The following is a 23,148-nucleotide window of genomic DNA, read 5'->3' as shown; positions in this document are numbered from 1 at the left end:
ACAGTTTAATACTAAACATCTGCCTGCTCAGCTACTATTGCCCGCAGATAGAACATCGTGTTGAAAGTGAATGGTTCCCTTTTAACAGATCCAGACAGAAGCTTCTTAGTGGGATACCATTGCTAAGGTGGCATTGTCACAAAGGTGACCATCCATTTACACTGACCAGAGTTGAGCGCCGCTGAGAAGAGCAGCTCCTGGTCTGGCAGATTAGAGTCGCCAATGTATTGTATCCGCTCATTGACTGGCAGCTGATAAGTGTTGTCTCATTGGCACGATCACTTTTGGGATGAATTGAAAACAACCCAAGAGCCCCAGCAGCTAATCTCTAGGCATATTGGTTACCTGGCTCCTGGGACTTGTCCAGCCCTCTGTATATACATCCATGTTGTTTATTTTACATTCTATATATTTATAGGAACACCCTTCAGGAAGCCTGACTAGATGAGTGAGTTTTCATTTAATTACATGACTAAACGAATGAAATGTGTGATCTGAGCGTCTCTGAACACGGCAAAAGCTGTTAATCTTCTGGGTGTATTGTAGATTAATAGTAGTAGTATTGTTCTTTTCTCCTAAAGAGGCTGTCCCAGGACAACAAGCGCTGTGCATGTACCCTATTAGGGCATATAGACCACCACTCGAGATGCCCATCTATGTGGCAGAATGGAGAGATGCTCTGGTGGACACGGAAAACGCTCAATGTCACGGTTTTCCTTTGTATTGCGTCAATTTACTCCTATAAATGTGGCAGGGGTGAAAGTGCAGACCTCTCCTGTTAAAACGTGGCTCAAGTCTACATTTCAATATAGCAACTATCCTAATGCAGGTCCGAGAATAAAAAAAAGTAGTTTTTATGTTAACACCACCACTTTTGTTTTTTCTTTTTGTTGTTTCTCATAAATTAGAGGGGCACATAAAGCGCTGTATTACATCTCCATACAACTCCGAGGTTGTATGCAGCTATAATACAGTTGCGTGCACATGAGCCTTAATGCTCACCCTCCAAACACAAGTGGGATAGTTCCTTGTACTCACAAACCAGTTTAGCTCATTCATCGTGCCTTCTACAGTTATCTAGGCAGATCAGCCACAAATACCTGGAGTAGAGATCCAACCAACTCTCCCTACATCAAAAACCAGTCCTCACGTGGTTTTGCAGAAACTCTTAGGCTACAACGAGTATGACAGATTTACGTGCGTAAAAAAACGTGTGTAAATCTGTCTGTGTGTGCTGCGTGTGGCATGTGTTTTTAATGCACTTGCAAGCACTTTTTCTTAATGTATTTGATGCGCGAAACATGGACAGCACACAGATGTCGTCCGTGTGCTGTCTATGCTTTTCACGCACCCATTGACTTCAATGGGCGTTTAGGTGCGTGAAAATGCACCAATATAGGACATGCGGTGAGTTTCACGCAACGGACACTCGCTGTGTGAAAACTCACGCATGTGTGAATAGCCCCATTGATATCAACGGGTCCGTGTGCAGTGCGTGATTTCAATACACAGCACATGGAAGAGAAACACTCTCGTCTGAATGAGCCCTTAGGCCCCATGCACACGACCGTGCCCGCAGTCACGGCCCGCGATTGCGGGCACGGCCGGCCGCTGACTGACAGCCGCATTTTCGAGCCGTGCTCCCATACAAAGTATGGGAGCACGGCCCGCAAAATGCGAAAGAACGGACATGTTCCATAATTCCCGGAACATTTCCACGGCACTGACACCCTTCCGTAGTGCTACGGAAAGGTGTCAGTGTTCAATGAAAGTGAATGGCTCAGTTTTTGCGGACCGCAGTTGCGGTCCGCAAAAACAGAGGTTTTTTGCTGTCGTGTGCATGGGGCCTTAGGGTGTATTCACACACTTGGCAGGTTTGTTGCAGAAATGTCTGACTGAAACTCCATTCCATACATCTGAATGAGGCTGTTTCTGCAGCATGCACATGGATTTCTGCAAGCCTCTTTCAGATAAATGGGACAGTCACAAAGATTTCTGCAGCAAATCTATGGGTGAATATAACCTTACTGAGATTTTGTAAGAAAAGGTGGAGCAGGGAGAGCAGGATGTGCTTTTTAGTCTGACCGCTATGGAAATAGCTGAGCGCACTTGCTCGTTTGTTTCCGTATCTCTGACTATAATACATTTGCCATAAATGTCTCTCGTTGGATAACCCATTTCAACAGCTAATGAAACAAGACTACGTGGAAACTTGAACTACAATTCCTGGCATGGCAAATTCAGGGAATAACTGAAGTCTCACCTCCACCTCAATATTCCTGCGATTCACTTATGATTGCTAGTCACAGTGTAACCCTGACAGGAACCTAGAGGATATATATATATATCTCTCTGGGTATATGACGTGTCTTGCCTACTATTTTGTAATGAGATTTTTCTTTTTCAATCTTTTCAGGCTCTAATGCTGGAAAACCTGCAGAAACACTCTACGCCTCACACTGGTTACCAACCCAACTCACAGGTATGTATGTATTGCTATATTATGCATTCCCATACTGAGCCAATTTGTGTGTCTGACTCCTTCCCGCGATTGCAACTGCTTTCCAGCAATTGGGCGTACAGTCATGTCCAAGCTTTACACTGTCACCGTGTTAAGTGACACGGTGACAGCGTCCCAATCGCAATTGTCAGACAGTTGCCGAGCAGGACTCGCTGGCACAGGACCAATCAGAATGGTTCGGCTCTGACCAGCTCAGTTGTGTCCGAGCTTGTCAGAGATGGTTTCTATTAATAAGGCCTCATGCACACGAACGTATTTTTTCACTCCCGTAAATGCTGGCGTAAATACGGGTCCGGTGTCACACGTATTCGACCCGTTTTGCACCAGTATTTACGGACCCGTGCCCGTAAATACGGTTCCGGTGTCACCAGTATTCCACCCGTATTTACGGGCAAAATTGCACTGCACTAATCGGCAGCCCCTTCTCTCAGTGCAGGATAGAGAGAAGGGGCAGCCCTTTCCGAGGTAAAAGTAAAAGAAATTCATACTTACCCGGCAGTTGCCTTGGTAACCCGTCCCTCTCTTGACATCCAGCCCGACATCCCTGGATTACGCTGCAGTCCATGTGACCGCTGCAGCCTGTGATTGGCCTGTGATTGGCTGCAGCGGTCACATGGGCTGAAACGTCATCCAGGGAACTCGGGCCGGATGTCGAGAGGGACGTGTCACCGAGGCAACGGCCGGGAGGCCGGACTGGAGGAAGAAGCAGGAAGTTCTGGGTAAGTATGAACGTCCTGGGAACGTCCTGTCCAGGGTGCTGAAAGAGTTACTGCCGATCAGTTAACTCTTTCAGCACCCTGGACAGTGACTATTTACGGACGTCGCCTAGCAACGCTGCCGTAATGACGGGGGCACACACGTAGCCATCCGTCATTACGGGAGCTCCATAGACTTCTATGGGCTGCCCGTGCCGTTATTACGGCCTGAAATAGGACATGTTCTATCTTTTTCAACAGCACGGGCACCTTCTCGTAAGCATACGGGGAGGTACCCGTGGCCAATAGAAGTCTATGGGCCCGTTATTTCGGGTCGTTATAACGGGAGTTTTTACGGTCGTGTGCAGGAGGCCTAAGAGTGGGAAAAAGGAACCCCAAAACCCATCGATCTGCCTACGTCATGACCAGTGATCACCACTTTTGGTGCCCACTGGTCATCAAATACATTAGTTCAGCCACCCACAGAGCCCTTTTTCCGTGTTGTGATCTCTGCCCATCGTTTACTTGTCGCAGTACCAGGTCGCCATCGCCCTGCTGTGCCCCTAGATTGCCCACTGCCCGAGTTCCCTGTTAAATAGCAATGCCACCTGTCATATAGATTTTTCCCTGGTAGGCAGGGTATCCTCTCTCGTGAAATACAGCAGGGCCGCTGGTCCGTTCTCTTAGCAATGTTTTATTTTGTGTTAAAAAATAGTTTTTTTTTTAAAAACGTACAGCACAGCAAGCGTGATCACGCTGTAAATGACAGCTTACAGCAAGATCTCGCGAGATTACGCTTGCTGTGCTGTAAGTCCCACACAAACGTTACCGAAGTGTCGGGATTGTGAATAGACATCGCGTCCTGGCTGGTAGTGATGTCTATTCACTGTCAAGACACTTCAGTAACGTTAATGTGTGAGTAAGTGACCGCACACAGTGAACAACCGTGTCACTATGCGCTCACTAAATGAATGGAGAGAAGTGTATGATGATTGGTCAGCGTCATACACTCCTCTCCACAACGCCCACTTGGTCAATAGTAAAACACGCCCAGTTGGGCATTAAGAAAATCATTAGCATAAATCTAAAATCGCTCATAACTTGGTGAAAATAGAAAGTTTTTCTAAATAAAAAGCACTGCTGTTATCTACATTACAGCGCCGATCACATTATGTACAATATAAGCCACTTATAATGTGGTGACAGCCTCTTTAACGCCAACCATATATTTTATTAAAAGAACCTCTGCTGACTTAAAATGAGATTTGGAGGATCAGGTATCCGCTGCAGAAGCACGATACATTACTGACCCAAATGAAGCCCACAAAACTAACTGGCTAAGCTTAATGCAGGTTTATAAAAGACAGCTCCACCTTCAGTCTAAACGTAAATTATTCTTTACATGTCAATATTATTTTAAGATGGGTAATCAATTTAGTCAGTTATTAGCTCACTTGCTTAAAGGGAATGTGTTGCCAGAAAAACATGTTTTTTTTTTAAAAATTAAACATTTAGTGTGTGGGTGATTAAACATTGTTCAAATTTTTTTTATTTTTTTCACGAGTCAGGAAATAGTCAGGAAATATTATAAATTAATTCTAATTTATAATACTACCCATTTTTGGTCACTAGATGGAGCTATTCCCAAAATTGCAGCATTGCAACAATGGGTTAAAAGCCCTCGCTCTAGTGAGCTCTCAGCATCCCCCCCTCCTTTATCCTGGCTAGTGCCGGGATAAACGAGGGGTTTGAACGGTGTAACCTCCTACGCTGTGTGTCGCCATTTTTTGAGCTAACACACAGTGTAGTAGGTTTACATACAGTAGTAAACACACACAAACACGAACATACATTGAAATCTCTTACCTGCTCCTGCCGCCGCGGCTCCCTCCGGCCCGTCCGCTCCGTTTGCTGCCGCTGGTCCAAGTGCACAAATCCGGAAGCCGCGACCGGAAGTAGTAATATTACTGTCCGGCCGCGACTTCCGGTCCACAGGAAAATGGCGCCGGACGGCGCCAATTTCGAATTGGACTGTGTGGGAGCGGCGCATGCGCAGTTCCCACACAGACGCCGTACACTGAAGTCAATGGGACGGGAGCCGTTCGCAGTCCCTATGGGACTGTGGCTGCCGTATTCCATGTCTGTATGTGTCGTTAATCGACACAGACAGAAATGGAACAAAAAATGGCAGCCCCCATAGGGAAGAAAAAGTGTAAAAATAAGAAAAAGTAAAACACAAACACAAGAATATAAACGTTTTTAATAAAGCACTAACATCTTTAACATATAAAAAAATAATTTGTGATGACACTGTTCCTTTAAACCGGAAAATGGTAGTAACTCAGTCCTGAAAAATCCGGGACTCTGATGGGACCATATTGACAGAGGCTGAAAAGATTACATCCAGATTTAGGAATTATGTTGAGTTATATAGCTCCTCTACTGTTTATTCTGTAGCTGATGTTTTAGCGTATTTGCAAGATCTCACATTCCCGACTCTCTTGTCCGTGCAAATTTCCAGATTAGATGCCCCATTTACTCTGGAAGAGGTTCAAGACACAATATGAGATATGGCCTTGAATAAATCTCCTGGCCCCAATGGCCTCCCGATACAAATATATAGGAGGTATATGGTTACGATAGCCCCACTCCTACTAGATACCCTTAATCGAGCCTCACACTCCTTTCCCTCTACATTCTATGATTCCACCATTATAGTGCTACTGAAACCTGACAAAGACCCCCTTGAATGTGGCTCGTATAGACCCATATCGCTGGTCAATGTAGACTATAATCTTTTGGCTAGTATCTTTGTCAAGATTTTAAACTAGATCATCCTCTCTAAAATCCACTCCGATCAGACTGTGTTTATGCCAGAGAAGTCCACCATTATAAATATCAGGAAGGTTCAAACTATTATATATTTGGGCAGGGCACATGATCTGCCATGGGCGATTACCTGTTTGGACACAATAAATGCATTCGACTCGGTTGAGTGGTCAATACTATGGGCCTGTTTGACACGTTTTGGCTTTGGTCCCCAGTTTCAAATGTGGATCCGACTAATATATGAATTCCCCGAGGCCAATTTGGTTGTTAATAGCGTCCCTGTTTCTCTGTCCCGTGGCACAAGACAGGGATGTCCCCTATCTCCGGCTTTATTTGCCATAGCCATAGAAGTGATAGCAATCAGACTCCGATCCACACCAGAAATCACTGCCATACAATTGAAGGATAAAATTATTGTATTGGGCCTATATGCCTATGATATAGTCCTTTTTTTGAGAAATCCCGCTGAATCATTCCACCTAGCTGTGCAGTCACTCAATACTTTCTCACAATATTCGGGACTAAGGGTAAATTGGCAGAAATCCCATTCCTGACCTATTACTATTGCAATATGGTCTTGAAACAGTTTCCCGATTCAAATACCTTGGGATTCATATGGTTCTCGGTCATACACATGCCTGTATGGTTTCTATTGTCCCATTACTAGGACAGATAGGGGATACATTTTGGTCATGGTCCAAATTACCGCTATCCGTGGCAGGCCGCATAAATTTGCTTAAAATGGTAGTACAGCCTAAATGTACGTACGTATTGCAACATATGCCTGTCACAGTGCCTATGCCGTTCTTCCGATCCCTTAATTCCTTAGTTACTACATTTATATGGGGTTCGTCCAGGTCAAAACTTAAGTTAAATAACTTACAACGCCCTAAAACTGCTGGAGGCGTTGCTTTGTCGGACTTTCTTTTATATTACATGGCTGGTCAAATCCGCAATATACGATATTGGGTACGAGATACTCCTCTTTCTGATGCGGACTATTGGCATCTCTAGTAGAGGGTCATAGCTTGATCCGCTTCTTAGAATGAATTCACTAAGCATACTACTTTACTTCCTTTATACACTGTGGCATTAGCAATTTGGTGTACATCTAAAAACATACTTGCCTATAGAGACACCCTTAATTTGTGGCACAATCAATCCTACCTTGCCCTCCATTCAAATGCTGGCGGACTCTCAGGTCTGATAAGACCTGGGCATTGTCCGACTTGGTGATATTTATGACAATGGTTAATTTCTTACGTTTACACAGCTGCAAGATACTTACCACATCTCAGGGCTACAATGGTATAGATACTTACCACTTCTCCATGCCCTACAGATACAATTTCCCGCCTAACACAACAACTATACCTAAATACCCCATTATTGGCATACTGAAATCTCGGGGCCCCAAAGGTCTCATATCGGCCTTATCTACCCATTTGCTCTCCGCCAGAATAAATTCCACTCCACTTCCCGTACTTGATAAGTGGAAAACACAAATACCAGATCTTCCCACTGATGATATAGAGGACATGTTAAGTTCACATTTATCAGTTTCTCTGGCAATCAATAATAGACTTATTCAGTTATATAATATACACCAGACCTATCTCACTCCTATACCCCTACATCGGATGGGTAGAATTCCCACATCTGATTGCCATAGATGTTCCCAACCAGAGGCGGACTTGTGGCACCTCATTTGGGAATGTCCATTTGTATCAGCTTTTTGGAGACGGGTGTATGACACTATTATACCATTGATATCCTCTCCTTTACCATTCATCCTGAAAGTTGCCTTGCTAGGTCTTCTAAATGAGGAACACTGGACACATCACACTTGTGTTTTTTTTAGCTAGAACAACAATAGCTATACACTGGATGGCAGATACTCCACCATTGCTATCGGCATGGAAAACACTTGTCACTACTGTCCTTTCCTATGAACACTTAGTATACCATCATCGGGGCTGCCCTGATAAATGTAACCAAATTTGCGGTCAATGGTTGAGGTTTCTACTGAGGACTCTCTTTCTACAACTTAACCCTCATTTCTTAATATGTTGATGACCTGACATATACCTATTATATATGGCAAAGACTATGGCATAGGCACTCTGTTCTGTTAAAATGTCTATTTTCAGTTTTATAGACTGTTTTTACTCCCTTTTATTCACTAAACTTCTCTTATGTAGATTTGCAATTGGATGAACTGCTCATATTTTCTATATATGTACATGTCATCATTGACTAGTTTATCTGCTGATATTACTGTTGTCATGATGTATCCTCCAATTGCTATAAATACTTTATTTGTAATATGTTGAATAAAACTAATAAAAAAAAAAAAAAAAAAAAGAATTGGACCCCCACAAATGCAGTGGAATTGGGGAAGTTTTTGGGGCTTATTTATAAGCTTTGGTCTCAGTATTAGAGACTATTGGTCCCCTGACATTTTATACAACACCCCCCTTTACTGTACAGTAATGACAAGGATGCGTTTTGAAGCCACCCTAAAATTCCTGCACTACATAGATGATAGTCACTGCCCAACCCCACAGGACCCAAATTTTGATAGGCTCTAGAAAATAAGACCATTAATTGCCCACTACTCCCAAAGTTTTTCATAAGTTTATGCCCCCCAACAAAATATTTCGGTGGATGAGTCATTGGTGAGCTTCAAATTATTTTATATTTTTTTTGCTGACCAGCCCCATTTCAAATTTTCTCATTTAAAATTTGTACAAAAGAAAACAAAACTAAAAATTCTCACTATACCAGGAACCAGAGGGAGTGTCTTTCTCATCTAGGTTGCAAATCTGGGTGAGAAGAATAAATCCAGATGAGATTGGTTGTCTCCAACACTATTTATTTAAAAAAAATTTGCTGAGGCCATCGATAAGTTTATTTTTTGGGCTGGTTGGTAGTGGGACCTGTCATTCCCTCTCCCTCTATTGTGGGTTTTCCAGGTTGTCCTCAGTTACTGTGCAAATTAAAAATTCTTACTATACCCCTAGATGAATACCTAGAGGGCTGTCACTTCACAATATAAAATTTCTCACTATGCCTCTAGATGAATACCTTGAAGGGTGTTACATTACAATCTAAGATTTCTCACTATACCGCTAGATGAATTATTTGAGGGGATTAGTTTCCAAAATGGGGTCACTTTTCTGGGGTTTCTAATATTTTGACACCCCAGGGCCTCTGTTTTCATGACACAGGGCAGTAAATGCCACCACAGTAGGCCTCAAATTTTGCATAGTGCTCTTTCCCTTCTGAGCCCTGCCATGTGCTCAAACAGCAGTTTATCACCACATAAGAGGCATTGCTGTACTCGGGAGAAATTGTGTAACAAATTGTGGGGTGATATTTCTCCTATTACCCCTACAAATTATTGGAGAAATAAAATTTTTTGTTTTGATGGCCCAATTCTAATAAATTCCATGAAACACCTTTTGGGGTCAAAAATAAACACAACACCCCTAGATTAATTCTTTGAGGGGTGTAGTTTAAAAAATGGGGTTACTATTGGGGGGATTCCATTGTACTGGTATGGGCTCTGCAAATGCACCATGGCCTCTGAAAACGATTTCAGAAAAATCTGTCCACCAAAAGCCAAACCGCACTCCTTCCCTTATGAGCCCTGCCGTGTGCCAAAACAGCAGCTTATGGCCACATATGGGGTATCTCCATATTCAGGAGAAATTGTGTAACAAACTGCGGGTGCTTTTTCTCTTTTAACCCCTTGAGAAAATGATAAATTTGGGGCTAAAGTAATATTTTTCTTTTTTTTTTTTAAATGTAATTTTTCTTTTTTTACGGTCCACTGTATGAAACATGTGTGGGGTCAAAATGCTCACTCTACCACTAGAAAAATCCCTTGAGGGGTGTAGTTTTCAAAATGTGGTAATTTGTTAGGGGTTTCCACTATACAGATACCTCAGGAGCTCTTCAAATGTGTCATGAGAGATGAGAACGATCAAAATATGCACTCCAAATGGCGCTCCTTCCCTTCTGAGCCCTGCCGTGTGTCCAAACAGTAGTTTATGACCACATCTGGGGTATTTCCGTACCCTTGAGAAGTTGCTCTACAAATAGATAAAGTTGGGGTGCTTTTTCTCCTTTTATTTGTTGGGAAACTTAAATTTTTTTTCTTTTTTTAAGCTAAATCTTATTGGGAAAAAAATATATATATTTTCACTGCCCAATTCTAATAAAATCTATGAAACAACTGAGGGGATTAAAATGCTCACTACACCCCTAGACAAATTCCTTTTTCGGTGTAATTTCCAAAATGGGGTCACTTTTGTGGGTTTCCACTGTTTAGGCACCACAAGACCTCTTCAAACCTGACATGGTGCCTAAAATGTAATCTTAAAAAAAAAATAGGCCCTAAAATACTCTAGGTGCTTCTTTGCTTCTGAGGCCTGTGTTTCAATCCATTATCACACTAGGGCCACATGCGGGATGTTCCTAGAAACATTACAATCTGGGCAATATATATTGAGTTGTGTTTCTCTGGTAGAACCTTCAGGATTACAGAAAAAAAATAGATTAAAATGGAATTTCTGCCAAAAAAATTACATTTGTACATTTCCTGTCCACCTTGCTTTAATTCCTCCGTTCTGCACGTCCGCAGGCTTCTCCAGCCTGGGTGCGCAGACGGCAGCTGCCTTCCCAGCCATGCTTGTTGTGCTGCGCATGCGCACCACACACACGAGCAGACGCCGCTTCTCGTGGCATCATGGCGCCCGCCGGGGGAGAGAGATGGGTAAGTGTGCCTGACTGTGCACAGATTTTAGAATAATTATAATCTACTTCATGTCTTTATATATCAAGAATACACTTCATTACAGAAATAACCCCTGAGGAAGCCACATTTGTGGCGATACGCGTGGGGCATTCAGTTCCCTCTTCCCCTCTCCGGCTATCACGTAACTATGCGGTTTTCATGCAGATGGGTTGATGCAACATTTTCTCTGATTCATGCTTAAATATTAGGAACGCATGTTGAGGGGATTAGGTGGGAGTGTGGGGGCTTTTCTTGTTGGCCACTTATCAGGGTGGCAACCCCCAAGTGATTTGTTTAGCATGTTTATGCTATCTTAAGTGTTTTTAATCATTTATGTGGTGTATTTGCTCTGAATAAAATATATAAATATATTTTTGTGGTATACATAGTGATTCTATGGTATATTTTTTGCCTTACATACATACCCGCTTGTGTTTTGTGTTGCATACCTTGCATTAATTCCTGTGAAACGCCTAAAGGGTTAAGAAACTTTCTGAATGCTGTTTTGAATACTTTGAGGGGTGCAGTTTGTAAACTGGGGTGATTTATTTGCACTTTCCAATATATAAGGCCCTCAGAGCCACTTCAGAACTGAACTGGCCCCTGTAAAAATAGCCAGTTCTTGAAATTTTCTTTAAAATGTGAGAAATTGCTGCTAAAGTTCAAAGCCTTGTAACGTCCTAGAAAAATAATAGGACGTTCAAAAAATAATGCCAATCTAAAGTAGACATGTCGGAAATTTGAACTAGTAACTATTTTGTGTGGTATTACTATCTGTCTTACAATAAGATACATTCATATTTCGAAAAATGCAAACTTTTGCACATTTTCTCAAAATGTTGGTGTTTTTCACAAATAAGGAATGAATTTATCAACCAAATGTTACCCCTGACATAAAGTCCAAAGTGTCATGAGAAAACAAGCTTAGAATCGCTTGGATTGGGGAAAGCACTCCAAAGTTATTACCACATAAATTGACACGTCAGATTTTATAAATGGGGCTCTGTCGTTTTGTCCAAAAGTGGCTGCTGTGGGAAGGGGTTAATGACCCAAAAAATCCTTACCAAGATAACCCTGTTGTGGCCGCTGCTGGTGAAATCTAGCATTACATGGCAACCATTTAAATGAATGACTGACTAGGTAACGTTTGGACGGGCTGGCTCCGCCACAATGGGAGATGTTTTTACAGAGCGGCTCTCTATTCTGGCTCAAAGAGGGGAGAACTGATCAGGCCTAATAAGTATATGGAAAAGATGGGGATGTATGGGCACCACGATGTATGAAAGAAATCTGCAGTAACCTGCAAAAAATATGCATACTAGGAGAGCGGAAAAGGCACATGTACAAAATTACGCACATCCAAAATAAGAAAGGGATACGAAAAAACGGGAATGAAAAGACCAAACTTTATTATACACTACATACAAAATATAAAACCATTTAAAAAACAGAATCCGCAAACCTGTAAAAATGAAACCGGAAGCAAACCACAGACAGAAATCTCAAATAGGTTTCCAAATGGGACAATATGAGCCAACATCAAAATAATACAATACAATAGCCGTATAAATGTATTCTGTGCAACTAGTAAACCTGGACGGTGACCACACAAGAATATAAAGGACCGTACTGCTTGTGACGATGAGTGGTCAGTGCTGTACCCGCTTATAGGTTCACCAAGCAAATATATATAGATGTTTCCCCTCATTGGGGTATAGATATTATCTTGCACATTTGTGGTTCAGCATGTTTATTATGATCGCGCGGGGACACTGGCTGTCACGCAGGACGAGAATGCTCGTCCTAATGCGCCCGCCTACCCGCGGCTCAGGATGAGCATTCTCGTCCTGTGTCGGCAACCAGTTAATTTTATCTTCAAATTTGTCTCCTAAACCCAGTAGTACATTGTAATAATCACAAAAGGAGTCCGCTATGTTGCCAAACCAGAAATTGGTGCAGCCATAGAAAGGCCGCCAGTATATAATCACTTCTGTCCAAACTGCCTCTCCAGCTACGCCTCACCAACAACTGAGGGACTCTTCGCCAGTGTGGCCTGCTTCATTGGCAATAATGTTGGTCTAAATAAGTGCTTCTAAGAGTAGGTGAATCGTAGAGCTGAACTTTGTTTGTTAGTATCCATATATTTTGTTGTGTAAAACCAAAGGCTTGTTCAGAAGCTTGGGTGCCATCTACAAATTTTCCCTACTGTGGGCATGATGCGTAAGAGGGCATAGTAAAAGTTTCAGCAAGTGGTGGACTCTTGCCTAACTTCTATAAGGGCCTGTTCACATCAGTGTCGGAGTTCCGTTCAACCTTTCCGTCGGAGGAACCCATCAACGGAAAGACAAGTGGAAACCATAGCTTCCGTTTGCATTACCATTGATTTCAATGGTAATGATTCCGTTGCAGTTGGTTTCCGTTCTGTAAGGTTTGTTTTTCCGTGGAAACAATAGTGTAGTCTACTTCGCTATTGATTTTGCGAAGAAAAACTGAAACCTTTTGGAACGGAAACCAACTGCAACGGAAGCATTACCATTGAAATCAATGGTAATGCAAACGGAAGCTATGGTTTCTGTTTGGCTTTCTGTTCATCGGTTCCTCTGACGGGAAGGTTGAATGGAAGCCCGACGCTAATGTGAACACACCCTAACATATATTTATTTGGACTATTTACAGCATTTTTGGGGGCTTGGACTGTCCACAGTTCAAGAAACGGAGGGGGATTGCTTAGTCCATATTGCTGCTTTCCAGGCCCCTCAGGTTTGTACATCCATCTCACTGGAGAGGATGGTAAAAAGGCTGATCCGAAACGCTACACGTGGGTGACCAATAAAGGAAACCACGATAATATGGTTACTGCGCTCCTTCTGTTTTCTAATTTAGCTTATACGATCTTGGCTCTGGAACCACAATGTATACAATGGGAAACTAATGTTTATTGCAAAGTTTCATAACTTGTTGTCCTCTTTTATATAAGCACAAAATCTGAATATATATTTTCCCTGCAGATGGGGGAAGAAATGGGACAAAACAGTTTTATAAAGCAGTACTTGGAAAAACAGCAGGAGCTGCTCAGGCAGCGTCTACAGAAAGAAGCTCGGGAGGCTCAAGAAACAGAAGGTACAGTTCTAATTGTTTTATCTTGTGATCTGCAAAGGAAGAGAGGCAGCATCGTACAGGCAATCTTCTGGTGTACCTGCTTCCTTTTCATTGCGGAACTCCGGTTTGTTTTGTACCAGAAGTAATGTATAGAGTTCTCTGTGGCTGTTAATGCAGTTCTCTAATGTAAATGTAGACTACGTTTTAAAGGAGTTGTCCAGGTCTACAATATTTAATTTTATATAATTATTTTTTTTATATACTATGAACATCTAGGATTTAAACACTATGGACACCTTTTGACATAAAAACTGATTTTTCATATGTTCGTGGTTACCTTAAAGGGGTACTCCAGTCACAAAAAGTTACCCCCTATCCGTAGGACATCTCCTGTACACGCTGCAGGTAGTTTTTGGTACGTAAATTGACCTGTGGTGCGTATTTTAGAATCCGCAGCATGTGAATTTATCTTGCGTTTCCGCTTGCGAATTGGATCTGCCTAGTTCTAAGGAAAAACGCACCGAACACCCGCAGCATGAAAACACACAGATTTCCGTATCAACACGTAGAAACCGCACCCAAAAACGCATAGAAAAATGAGCGTTTAGGGGCGGTATTTACCTGTGAATTTCCTGCGGCATTGGTGCGTATTTTCCGCACCAAAATATGCAACATGTGAATGTAGCCTAAGGCCTTATTTACACGAGCGTATTTAACGTTCGTGATACGCGTGTGAAAATCACGTGCGTCACATGGACTTATGTAAGTCAATGGGGCCGTTCAGACATTCCGTGATTTTCATGCAGCGTGTATCCACTGCGTAAAACTCACGACATGTCCTATACTTGAGCGGTTTTCGTCCATCACGCACCCATTGAAGTCAATGGGTGCATGAAAATCGCGCACAGCACATGGAAGCACCACATTCATTGCAGTTTCTAAGCATCGAAACCGCGTGTCATAAGAATGGCATATGTGTGAAAATCACACAGCCACGCAGCAAACACTTATGACACACGGAACTGCAACGTGCGCAAAACGCTGAAATTTTTTCGTGTGCGCAAAACGCACACGCTCGTGTGAATTTCGCCTAAGGCTGTGTTTTAATCTGCATTCCTTTTTTCATTTCTTGTCCCGTTATCAAAACCGAAAAAGGGAAAAAAAAAGTAGCCGTTGATTGATGGACACAAACGGTTCCCGATGAAGCACATTGACTTTAAAGGGAATGTGTCGCAAATTAAACCTTTTTTTTTAAGTGTCGTTACTTATTTCTATTATATATTTTAAGTTTTTTGCTGTATTTTTTTTTTTTTTCGTGTGGTGGAAAGTATTAAAAATTAAATAATAATTTGACATATATAGTTACATAGTTTGTACGGTTGAAAAAAGACACATGTCCATCAAGTTCAACCAAGGGTTGGGAAAGGGGAAGTAAAAAATGTCTACACATAGCAGTTAATATTTTTTTGTTCTAGGAAATTATCTAAGCCTTTTTTAAAGCCATCTACTGTCCCTGCTGTGACCAGCTCCTGCGGTAGGCTATTCCATAGATTCACAGTTCTCACAGTAAAGAAGGCTTGTCGCCTCTGCAGGTTGAACCTTTTTTTCTCCAGACGGAGGGAGTGCCCCCTTGTTTTTTGAGGGGGTTTTACATGGAACAGGATTTCACCATATTTTTTGTATGCGCCATTCATATATTTATATAAGTTAATCATGTCCCCCCTTAGTCGTCTTTTTTCAAGGCTAAATAGGTTTAGTTCTTTTAATCTTTCCTCATAACTTTAGATTCTCCATGCCCCTTATTAGCTTCGTTGCTCTTCTTTGTATTTTTTCCAACTCCAGGGCATCCTTTCTATGAACTGGAGCCCAGAACTGAACTGCATATTCTAGATGAGGCCTCACTAATGCTTTGTAAAGTGGCAATATTACATCCCTGTCCCGCGAGTCCATGCCTCTTTTTATACACGACAATATTTTGCTGGCCTTTGAAGCAGCTGATTGACACTGCATGCTGAAATTTAGTTTATGATTTACAAGTACACCCAGATCCTTCTCAACAATTGACTCCCCCAGTGTAGCTCCCCCTAGGACATATGATGCTTGCAGGTTTTTCGTACCCAGATGCATAACTTTACATTTATCTACATTAAACTTCATCTGCCAAGTGGACGCCCAAACACTTAGTTTGTTTAAATCTGCCTGCAATTCACAAACATCTTCCATAGTCTGAACTATATTGCATAGCTTGGTGTCCTCTGCAAAAATAGAAATAGTGCTATTAATCCCATCCTCTATATCATTAATAAATAAGTTGAATAATAGTGGTCCCAGCACTGAACCCTGGGGTACACCACTTATAACCGGGGACCATTCAGAGTAGGAATCATTGACCACAACTCTCTGGATACGGTCCTTGAGCCAATTCTCAATCCAATTACAAACTATACTTTCTAAATAAGGCAAAGCAACCTGACTCACAGCTGCTGTAAATGTGGGAGGGAACCTCACCCCCCCCTCTCACAAGCCAGGTAAAGGTGTCTTCAAATTGCTAAGCAGTGTCCGGCAGCCATATTGGGTGTGATTCTGCAGCTGGAAGAAGTTCTAGGACACACCAAAAGGCTAAGTGTATGTTCACACGCTTACTAAACAAAGGGAAAACCGCTCCTGATTTTCAGCCATTTTTTAATCAAACTCGCGTTTTTTAACGGCCGTTTTTGGAGCTGTTTTTCTATAAAGTCAATGAAAAACGGCTCCAAAAACGTCCCAAGAAGTGATGTGCACTTCATTTTGGTCGGGCGTCTTATTACGTGCCGTTTTTGGAAAACTACCACGTAAAAAACGCCCTGTCGGAACAGAACGCCGTATTTCCCATTGAAACCAATGGGCAGATGCTTGTAGGCGTTCTGCTTCCGATTTTTCAGCTGAAAACATTGTGTGTGAACATACCCTTAGGGTATGTGCACACACTAACTGCATTTACGTCTGAAATGACGGAGCTGTTTTCAGGAGAAAACAGCTCCGTCATTTCAGACGTAATTTCTCGTACTCGCGTTTTGCGAGGCGTCAATTACAGCCGTAATTTGGAGCTGTTCTTCAAATGAAAAACGGCTCAAATTACGTCCCAAGCAGTGTCCTGCACTTCTTTGCCGAGGCTGTTATTTTACGTGCCGTCAAATGAATGGGCAGATGTTTGCCGACGTATTGGAGCCGTCTTTTCAGGCGTAAATCGAGGCGTAAAACACCTCGTTTACGCCTGAAAATAGGTCGTGTGAACCCAGCCTTAGAATGATGAAAGTGAAGTGAATGACTTTTCAGTTGACCGTTTCACACGCCATGTATTTGACATGTTTTTTTTTTTTGCACATTTTACGTGCAAAAAAACCACATAAAAAACGCTTGATTACACTTGATTGTGTGTGTGTGTGTGTTCTCGCCGCTGATTCTTCAAAACAGCGGATAAGCGGCTATGAAGTATCAGCGGCGCCCGTGCACACTCCGCTCTGCCACACACACACACGGGAAAAGTCTTAAAGGGGTCGTCCAGGAAAACATGGTGCCGCACCTGTCCTCAGGTCGTGTGTGTTATTACAGCTCTGTCCTATTCACTTCAATGGAGGTGAACTGCAATACCAGACAAAACCTGAGGACAGGTGCGGCGCTGTGTCTCCAATCCGGACACCCCTTCTGTCCTGAGATGACCCGACGGGGGAGGCGGGTATCAGAGCCACCCACCGCCATCACCGCAGACAGAACCACACAACTACGGCATGAGGGCAGGGCTTGTCCTGAGTGCACTGTCTCTTGTTATGGACAGAGTTATAGTCACATGAACCCCGTCTGATGAACCGGTAACCTAGGTCCGATCACATGACAGAGGGGGATCACCAAAAACCCTGTGCACCCTCAGCCCGTCCATCCAGCCCTTTCCTGGTTATATCTGCGTCTGAGAAAGCTGGGTAACCACCATTACCCCTCATACTGGAGTGTTTAGGGATGTGACTAATGAACCTCTTCACACTCCAGTAGGAGGGGTAATGGTGGTCACCCAGCTTTCCCAGACCCCTGAACGGTAAATTTCTCTAGTTGTCCTGAGACTGTTTGGGGATGTGACTAATGAACCTCTGAGTCTCAGCACAACTAGAGAGATTTATCATTCAGGGGTCTGGGAAAGCTGGGTGACCACCATTACTCCTACTGGAGTGTGTTTGGGGATGTGACTAATGAACCTCTCACACTCCAGTAGGAGGGGTAATGGTGGTCACCCAGCTTTCCCAGACCCCTGAACGATAAATCTCTCTAGTTGTCCTGAGACTGAGAGGTTCATTAGTCACATTCCCAAACAGTCTCAGCACAACTAGAGAGATTTATCGTTCAGGGCTTTCCCAGTACAATTTCATCGTGTGTCCTTCACACAAGGGAGGGAGGGGGGCCCGTCGGGGGTCACGAGAGTGGGGGTCTGTGAGGTAGAGAGTGGGACATGCAGAGACACACATCTTACCTGCAGTGCAGCTGGTCTTCAAGATGGCACCTGCTCTCTCCCTGCAAACAGCTGCTCTGCTCTGTGTGACTCTGACCTGCGTCTGCGCAGGACAGAGCCATAGTGCAAAGTCAATGGGACGGCTCCCGTTCATTGACTCCTATGCATTGTAGCTGCCGTATTCCATCTTTGTATGTGTCGTTAATCGACACATACAGAGATGAAAAACAAAATGGCAGCCCCCATAGTGAAGTAAAAGTTAGAAAAAAGAAAAAAGTCAAAAACAAACACACATAAATAAAAGATTTTATAATAAAACACTAAATGCAAATTGATATAAAAAATTTTTTTTTCGTGACACCTTTCCTTTAAAGAGGCTGTCACCAGATTATCAAATCCCTATCTCCTATTGCATGTGATCGGCGCTGCAATGTAGATAACAGTAACGTTTTTTTTTGTTTTTTTTAAAACGATCATTTATGAGCAGTTTTATATTTATGCAAATGAGCCTTTCTAATGGACAACTGGGCGTGTTTTCTCTTATGTCCAACTGGGCGTGTATTGTGCGTGTAACATCTGGGCGTGTTTACTTGTTTTACTAGCTGGATGTTGTGAATAGAAGTGTTTGTCAGCATCATATGTCAGCATCATACACTTCTATTCACAACGCCCACTAGTAAAACAAGTAAACACGCCCAGATGTACACACAATACACGCCCACTTGGACATAAGAGAAAACACGCCCAGTTGTCCATTAGAAAGGCTCATTTGCATAAATATAAAACAGCTCATAACTTGGCCAAAAATGATCGTTTTTCAAAAAAACAAAAAACTTTACTGTTCTCTACATTGCAGCGCCGATCACATGCAATAGGAGATAGGGATTTGATCATCTGGTGACAGAGCCTCTTTAATAAGTTCCGTCGGGTCTCCGTTAGTGAGTCTGTTTTGTTGGAAAAAATAGCATAGCATTATGCGCTCTTTCGTTCGGCATATTTGACAGGATCTGAAGCTCCTTACGGAGCTTCTGACGCAGATGTGAACTTGGCCTAATACAGCCCCTGTATAATATACTGTACACTGATGCTGCCTGTGTGTATGTGTGAAATCTGTTCTCTGTGTGTCTGTCTGTGTCTCCTGACGCTGCTTGTGTGATCTCTCCCTTCCCAATGCATATTCTGTCGTGGCTTCTTTCCTCTTCTTGTACACTGATGCTGCCTGTGTGATCTCTCCCTCCTTAGGGTATGTTCACACCCAAATGCAAAAACGTCTGAAAACACGGAGCTGTTTTCAAGGGAAAACAGCTCCTGATTTTCAGACGTTTTTTATGGCCGTTTTTGGAGCTATTTTCAATAGTCTATGAAAAACAGCTCCAAAAATGGCCCAAGATGTGACCTGCATTTCTTTTTCACATCTGTTTTTCACAACGGCCGCGTAAAAAAAAGGCCCATCGGAACAGAGCGCCGCTTTCTGCTTCCGATTTTTCGTCTGTTTGCGGCCCGAAAAACGGCTGATAATAAGCTGTGTGAACATACCCTAACCCTGCAGATTCTGCCCCAGTTTCTCTCCTCTTAGGCCCTGTTCACACGGAGTATTTTGACGCGGAAACAGCCCAAAAAAATGACCAAAATCGATCAAATTGATTTCAATGGGAGGTGGTGGCGTTTTTCTCCCGCGAGCGGAGAAAAGAAACGACATGCCCTATTTTCATTGATGGGAGGCAGAGAAAGCTGTTTTTGCTGCGTTTTTTTGCCACGTGCAAACCACGTGCAGGCAGGCCAAAATTTGCTTCAAAATGCCTGAAGGAATTTTGAGGCAGATTTTTCCACCTGCAAAGAACTGTGTGTGAACAGGGCCTTAACCTACATTGAAGCAGCCTGTGTGTGATCTTTTCTGCTGAAAGATTCTGCAGGTGGTTCTCTCCTCCCTCTCTAACCACCTGTAGACTATGGGTGCTCACCTCCCTCTCTAAGGCCAGGCTACACCTAGACCTTTTGTACTGCTACTGATTGATTTCAACTATTCAGCTACAGCTGAAGTCCAAATGAGTACATTGAATTGTGCGCTATCTTGGACTGCAGCTGTCACTCAATAGTTAAAATCAGTAGCACTACAAAAGGTCTGTGTAGCCCTGGCCTAGTACCGTTTACTCTACTGTGTACCCCCCCCCCCCTCCATGCTGGTATCTCGAACTGAGAAAAGTAAGAAGGAGAGGAGAGCGCAGATGACGTCAGTCCTGAGCCAGCAGCATCTAGGAGCGGTGTGCTCTTGGATAGATCTGTCAGAAGCAGCACCACAGCCAGCTATGTAAAGGCGTTGCAGAGACTCGGCAGCAGCAAATTGGTAGAACATTTTCAATAAAGACTAATTAGAAAGTAGTTTTTCATTATTTTTTTTTGTTATTTAGGGAGCATGTTAACAATAGAATAAAATGTAAAAAAAATCAGTCCAAAGGTGTGGTTAGCCTTTATTATTTAAAGAGGCTCTGTCACCACATTATAAGTGCCCTGTCTCCTACATAAGGAGATGGGCGCTGTAATGTTGGTCACAGTAATGCTTTTTATTAAAAAAAACTATCTTTTTTCACAACGTTAGGAGCGATTTTGGTTTATGCTAATGAGCTTTCTTTTTTTAAATCAAATCAATTTTATTGATACGAACACAGAAATGAAATAACACAGTCACATTCACATTTCAATTTTCCAACATCGTATACAATAATGACAGCATATCAGAAAATCCCCAACTTCCCCCCTTTCCCCCCTCCCCGCACGGCCCCCCACTATATCTCCGCCCTTTGTTTCTAGTACCATTCCTGGTCAGAGCACATTTCTCTTATCCAATTTCCCCACCACCCCTTTTTGCTCCAGACTCTACCACCTCCAGTTCCTCAGACAACTCTCGCCCTTATTCTGCTCAGTTCAGGTGTCAGCACCTCAGGACAGGCCATCCATCTGCTCCATTGTTTCTCAATTTTGTTTTCCGTGCCCCTGTTAGAAAATATCTTATGCTCCATCAGGATATTATAGTTCAACATTTCTACAATTTCCCTCATCCCTGGTGGCTCCGCATCCAGCCAGTGTTTAGCAATGCATTTCCTCATTTGGTATAATATCTTGGCAATTGCCAGGCTTGCCATTCTGTCACTCTCCACTTCTCCCACCGCTCCCAACAACATAACTTTAGGGTCTGCCGCCAATTCCCGACCATACACCTGCTTTATTAGATCCAATATTTCCCCCCATAGGGTCCTCAGAGCCTCACATGACCAAAACATATGCAGTATATCCGCCTTCTCTTCCGTGCACCTAGGACATTTAGCATCCGCTCTAATACCCATCTGTTTTAATACCCACGGGGTGCGATACACTCTATGTATCAGGAAGAGTTGTGATCTCCTCTGCGCCAGACTGAGTGATAAGTGACATGTGGATGCTAATATCTCCTCCCACTCCTCCTCAGTCAATGGACCAACATCCTGTTCCCATTTCGCTTTTACCAGCACCATTGGGTTTCCCAGGTGTTTGGACAGCAAGCTCCTGTACGCCATTGAGATCAGGCCTTTGGTCGTGTCGGCCCTTCCCACATACTCCAGGACCCCAAGAGCACAGACCGTCAGGTCCACCACATGCGCCTGCGCCTGTAGGGCATGACGGATCTGCAAATATTGATAAAACATATTGTGCTCTAGTAGAAATAGGTCTTTCAACTGTTGACATGATCTCAACCCGTTATCATCATACAAGTGTTGTATTCGTCTAACCCCTGCCGACTCCCATTTTTGCATGCCCTCTAATTGATATAATTCCCACAGGACCGGATTATGCCATAGGGGAGTATATTTGGTGCACATTCCCACTCCCAGGATCTGTTTGCATTGCCACCATATTTTATGTATCAGGAGTAACGTTGGTTTAGCACTCGCCAATCTCTTAAAGGTATGCGCTTCCAGCCCCTCTAGTGGGTTGAGTCCTCCCCCCATATATGACAATAAACGTGCACTGGAACCCCAAGTCTCGGTGTCCTCCCATCCCTTAAATTGTTGGCTCTGGGCAGCCAGGCAATATATCCAGGCATTTGGCAGCGCGACCCCCCCTTCGTCTTTGGGCAATTGCAATTTCTCCAATTTAATCCTTGGAACCCCTTTTTTCCATACCAGATCCCGAAAGAGATTGTGCAATCGTCTGAACCATTGCTTAGGTATCCATACTGGGGAGTTATGAAGAATGTACAAAACTTGAGGCATAAGGATCATCTTGATTAGGTTATTCCTCCCCAGAGCAGAGAGCGGGAGCCTGTTCCAGGCATCCACCTTATGTTTCACCTTGAGCAGCAGTGGTGAGACATTCAAAGACATGTAGTCTTGGACCCTAGCCGTCATCTTAACCCCTAGGTACGTAAATTCAGAGACTATCGGAATCCGGAGTCCCACTCCAGTATCTAAAATATTCACTGTATCAAGTGGCATCAGAGCAGACTTGGTCCAGTTAATATTTAATCCAGAGAACTCCCCAAACCTTGTGATCGTATCCATTACTACCTGCAGTGTATTCTCAGTGTCCGTCATATATATTAAAATATCGTCTGCATATAATGACATTTTTTCCTCCATTTCCCCATATTGCAAGCCTCTTATACGTTCCTCCTGTCTTATGAGGCACGCCAGTGGCTCTACCGCCAAGGCGAATAATAATGGTGACAGTGGGCACCCCTGTCGCGTACCCC

General features: G+C 43.1%; 1 protein-coding gene across 4 annotated transcripts in view; it reads left to right on the top strand.

The window, feature by feature from the left end:
* ACIN1 (apoptotic chromatin condensation inducer 1) overlaps positions 1 to 23,148 on the top strand; it is a 138,852-nt gene that overhangs the window by 20,303 nt on the left and 95,401 nt on the right. For all 4 annotated transcript variants that reach the window (XM_075828936.1, XM_075828935.1, XM_075828938.1 and 1 more), the window contains exons 2-3: positions 2,417 to 2,482; positions 13,855 to 13,966. In XM_075828936.1, the coding sequence (XP_075685051.1) occupies positions 2,417 to 2,482; positions 13,855 to 13,966 (178 nt within the window). The remainder of the gene's footprint in view (positions 1 to 2,416; positions 2,483 to 13,854; positions 13,967 to 23,148) is intronic.

The sequence above is a fragment of the Rhinoderma darwinii genome, chromosome 1 (assembly GCF_050947455.1).
Source record: "Rhinoderma darwinii isolate aRhiDar2 chromosome 1, aRhiDar2.hap1, whole genome shotgun sequence".
NCBI lineage: Eukaryota > Metazoa > Chordata > Amphibia > Anura > Rhinodermatidae > Rhinoderma > Rhinoderma darwinii.
This window is presented reverse-complemented; position numbering and strand designations above follow the sequence as displayed.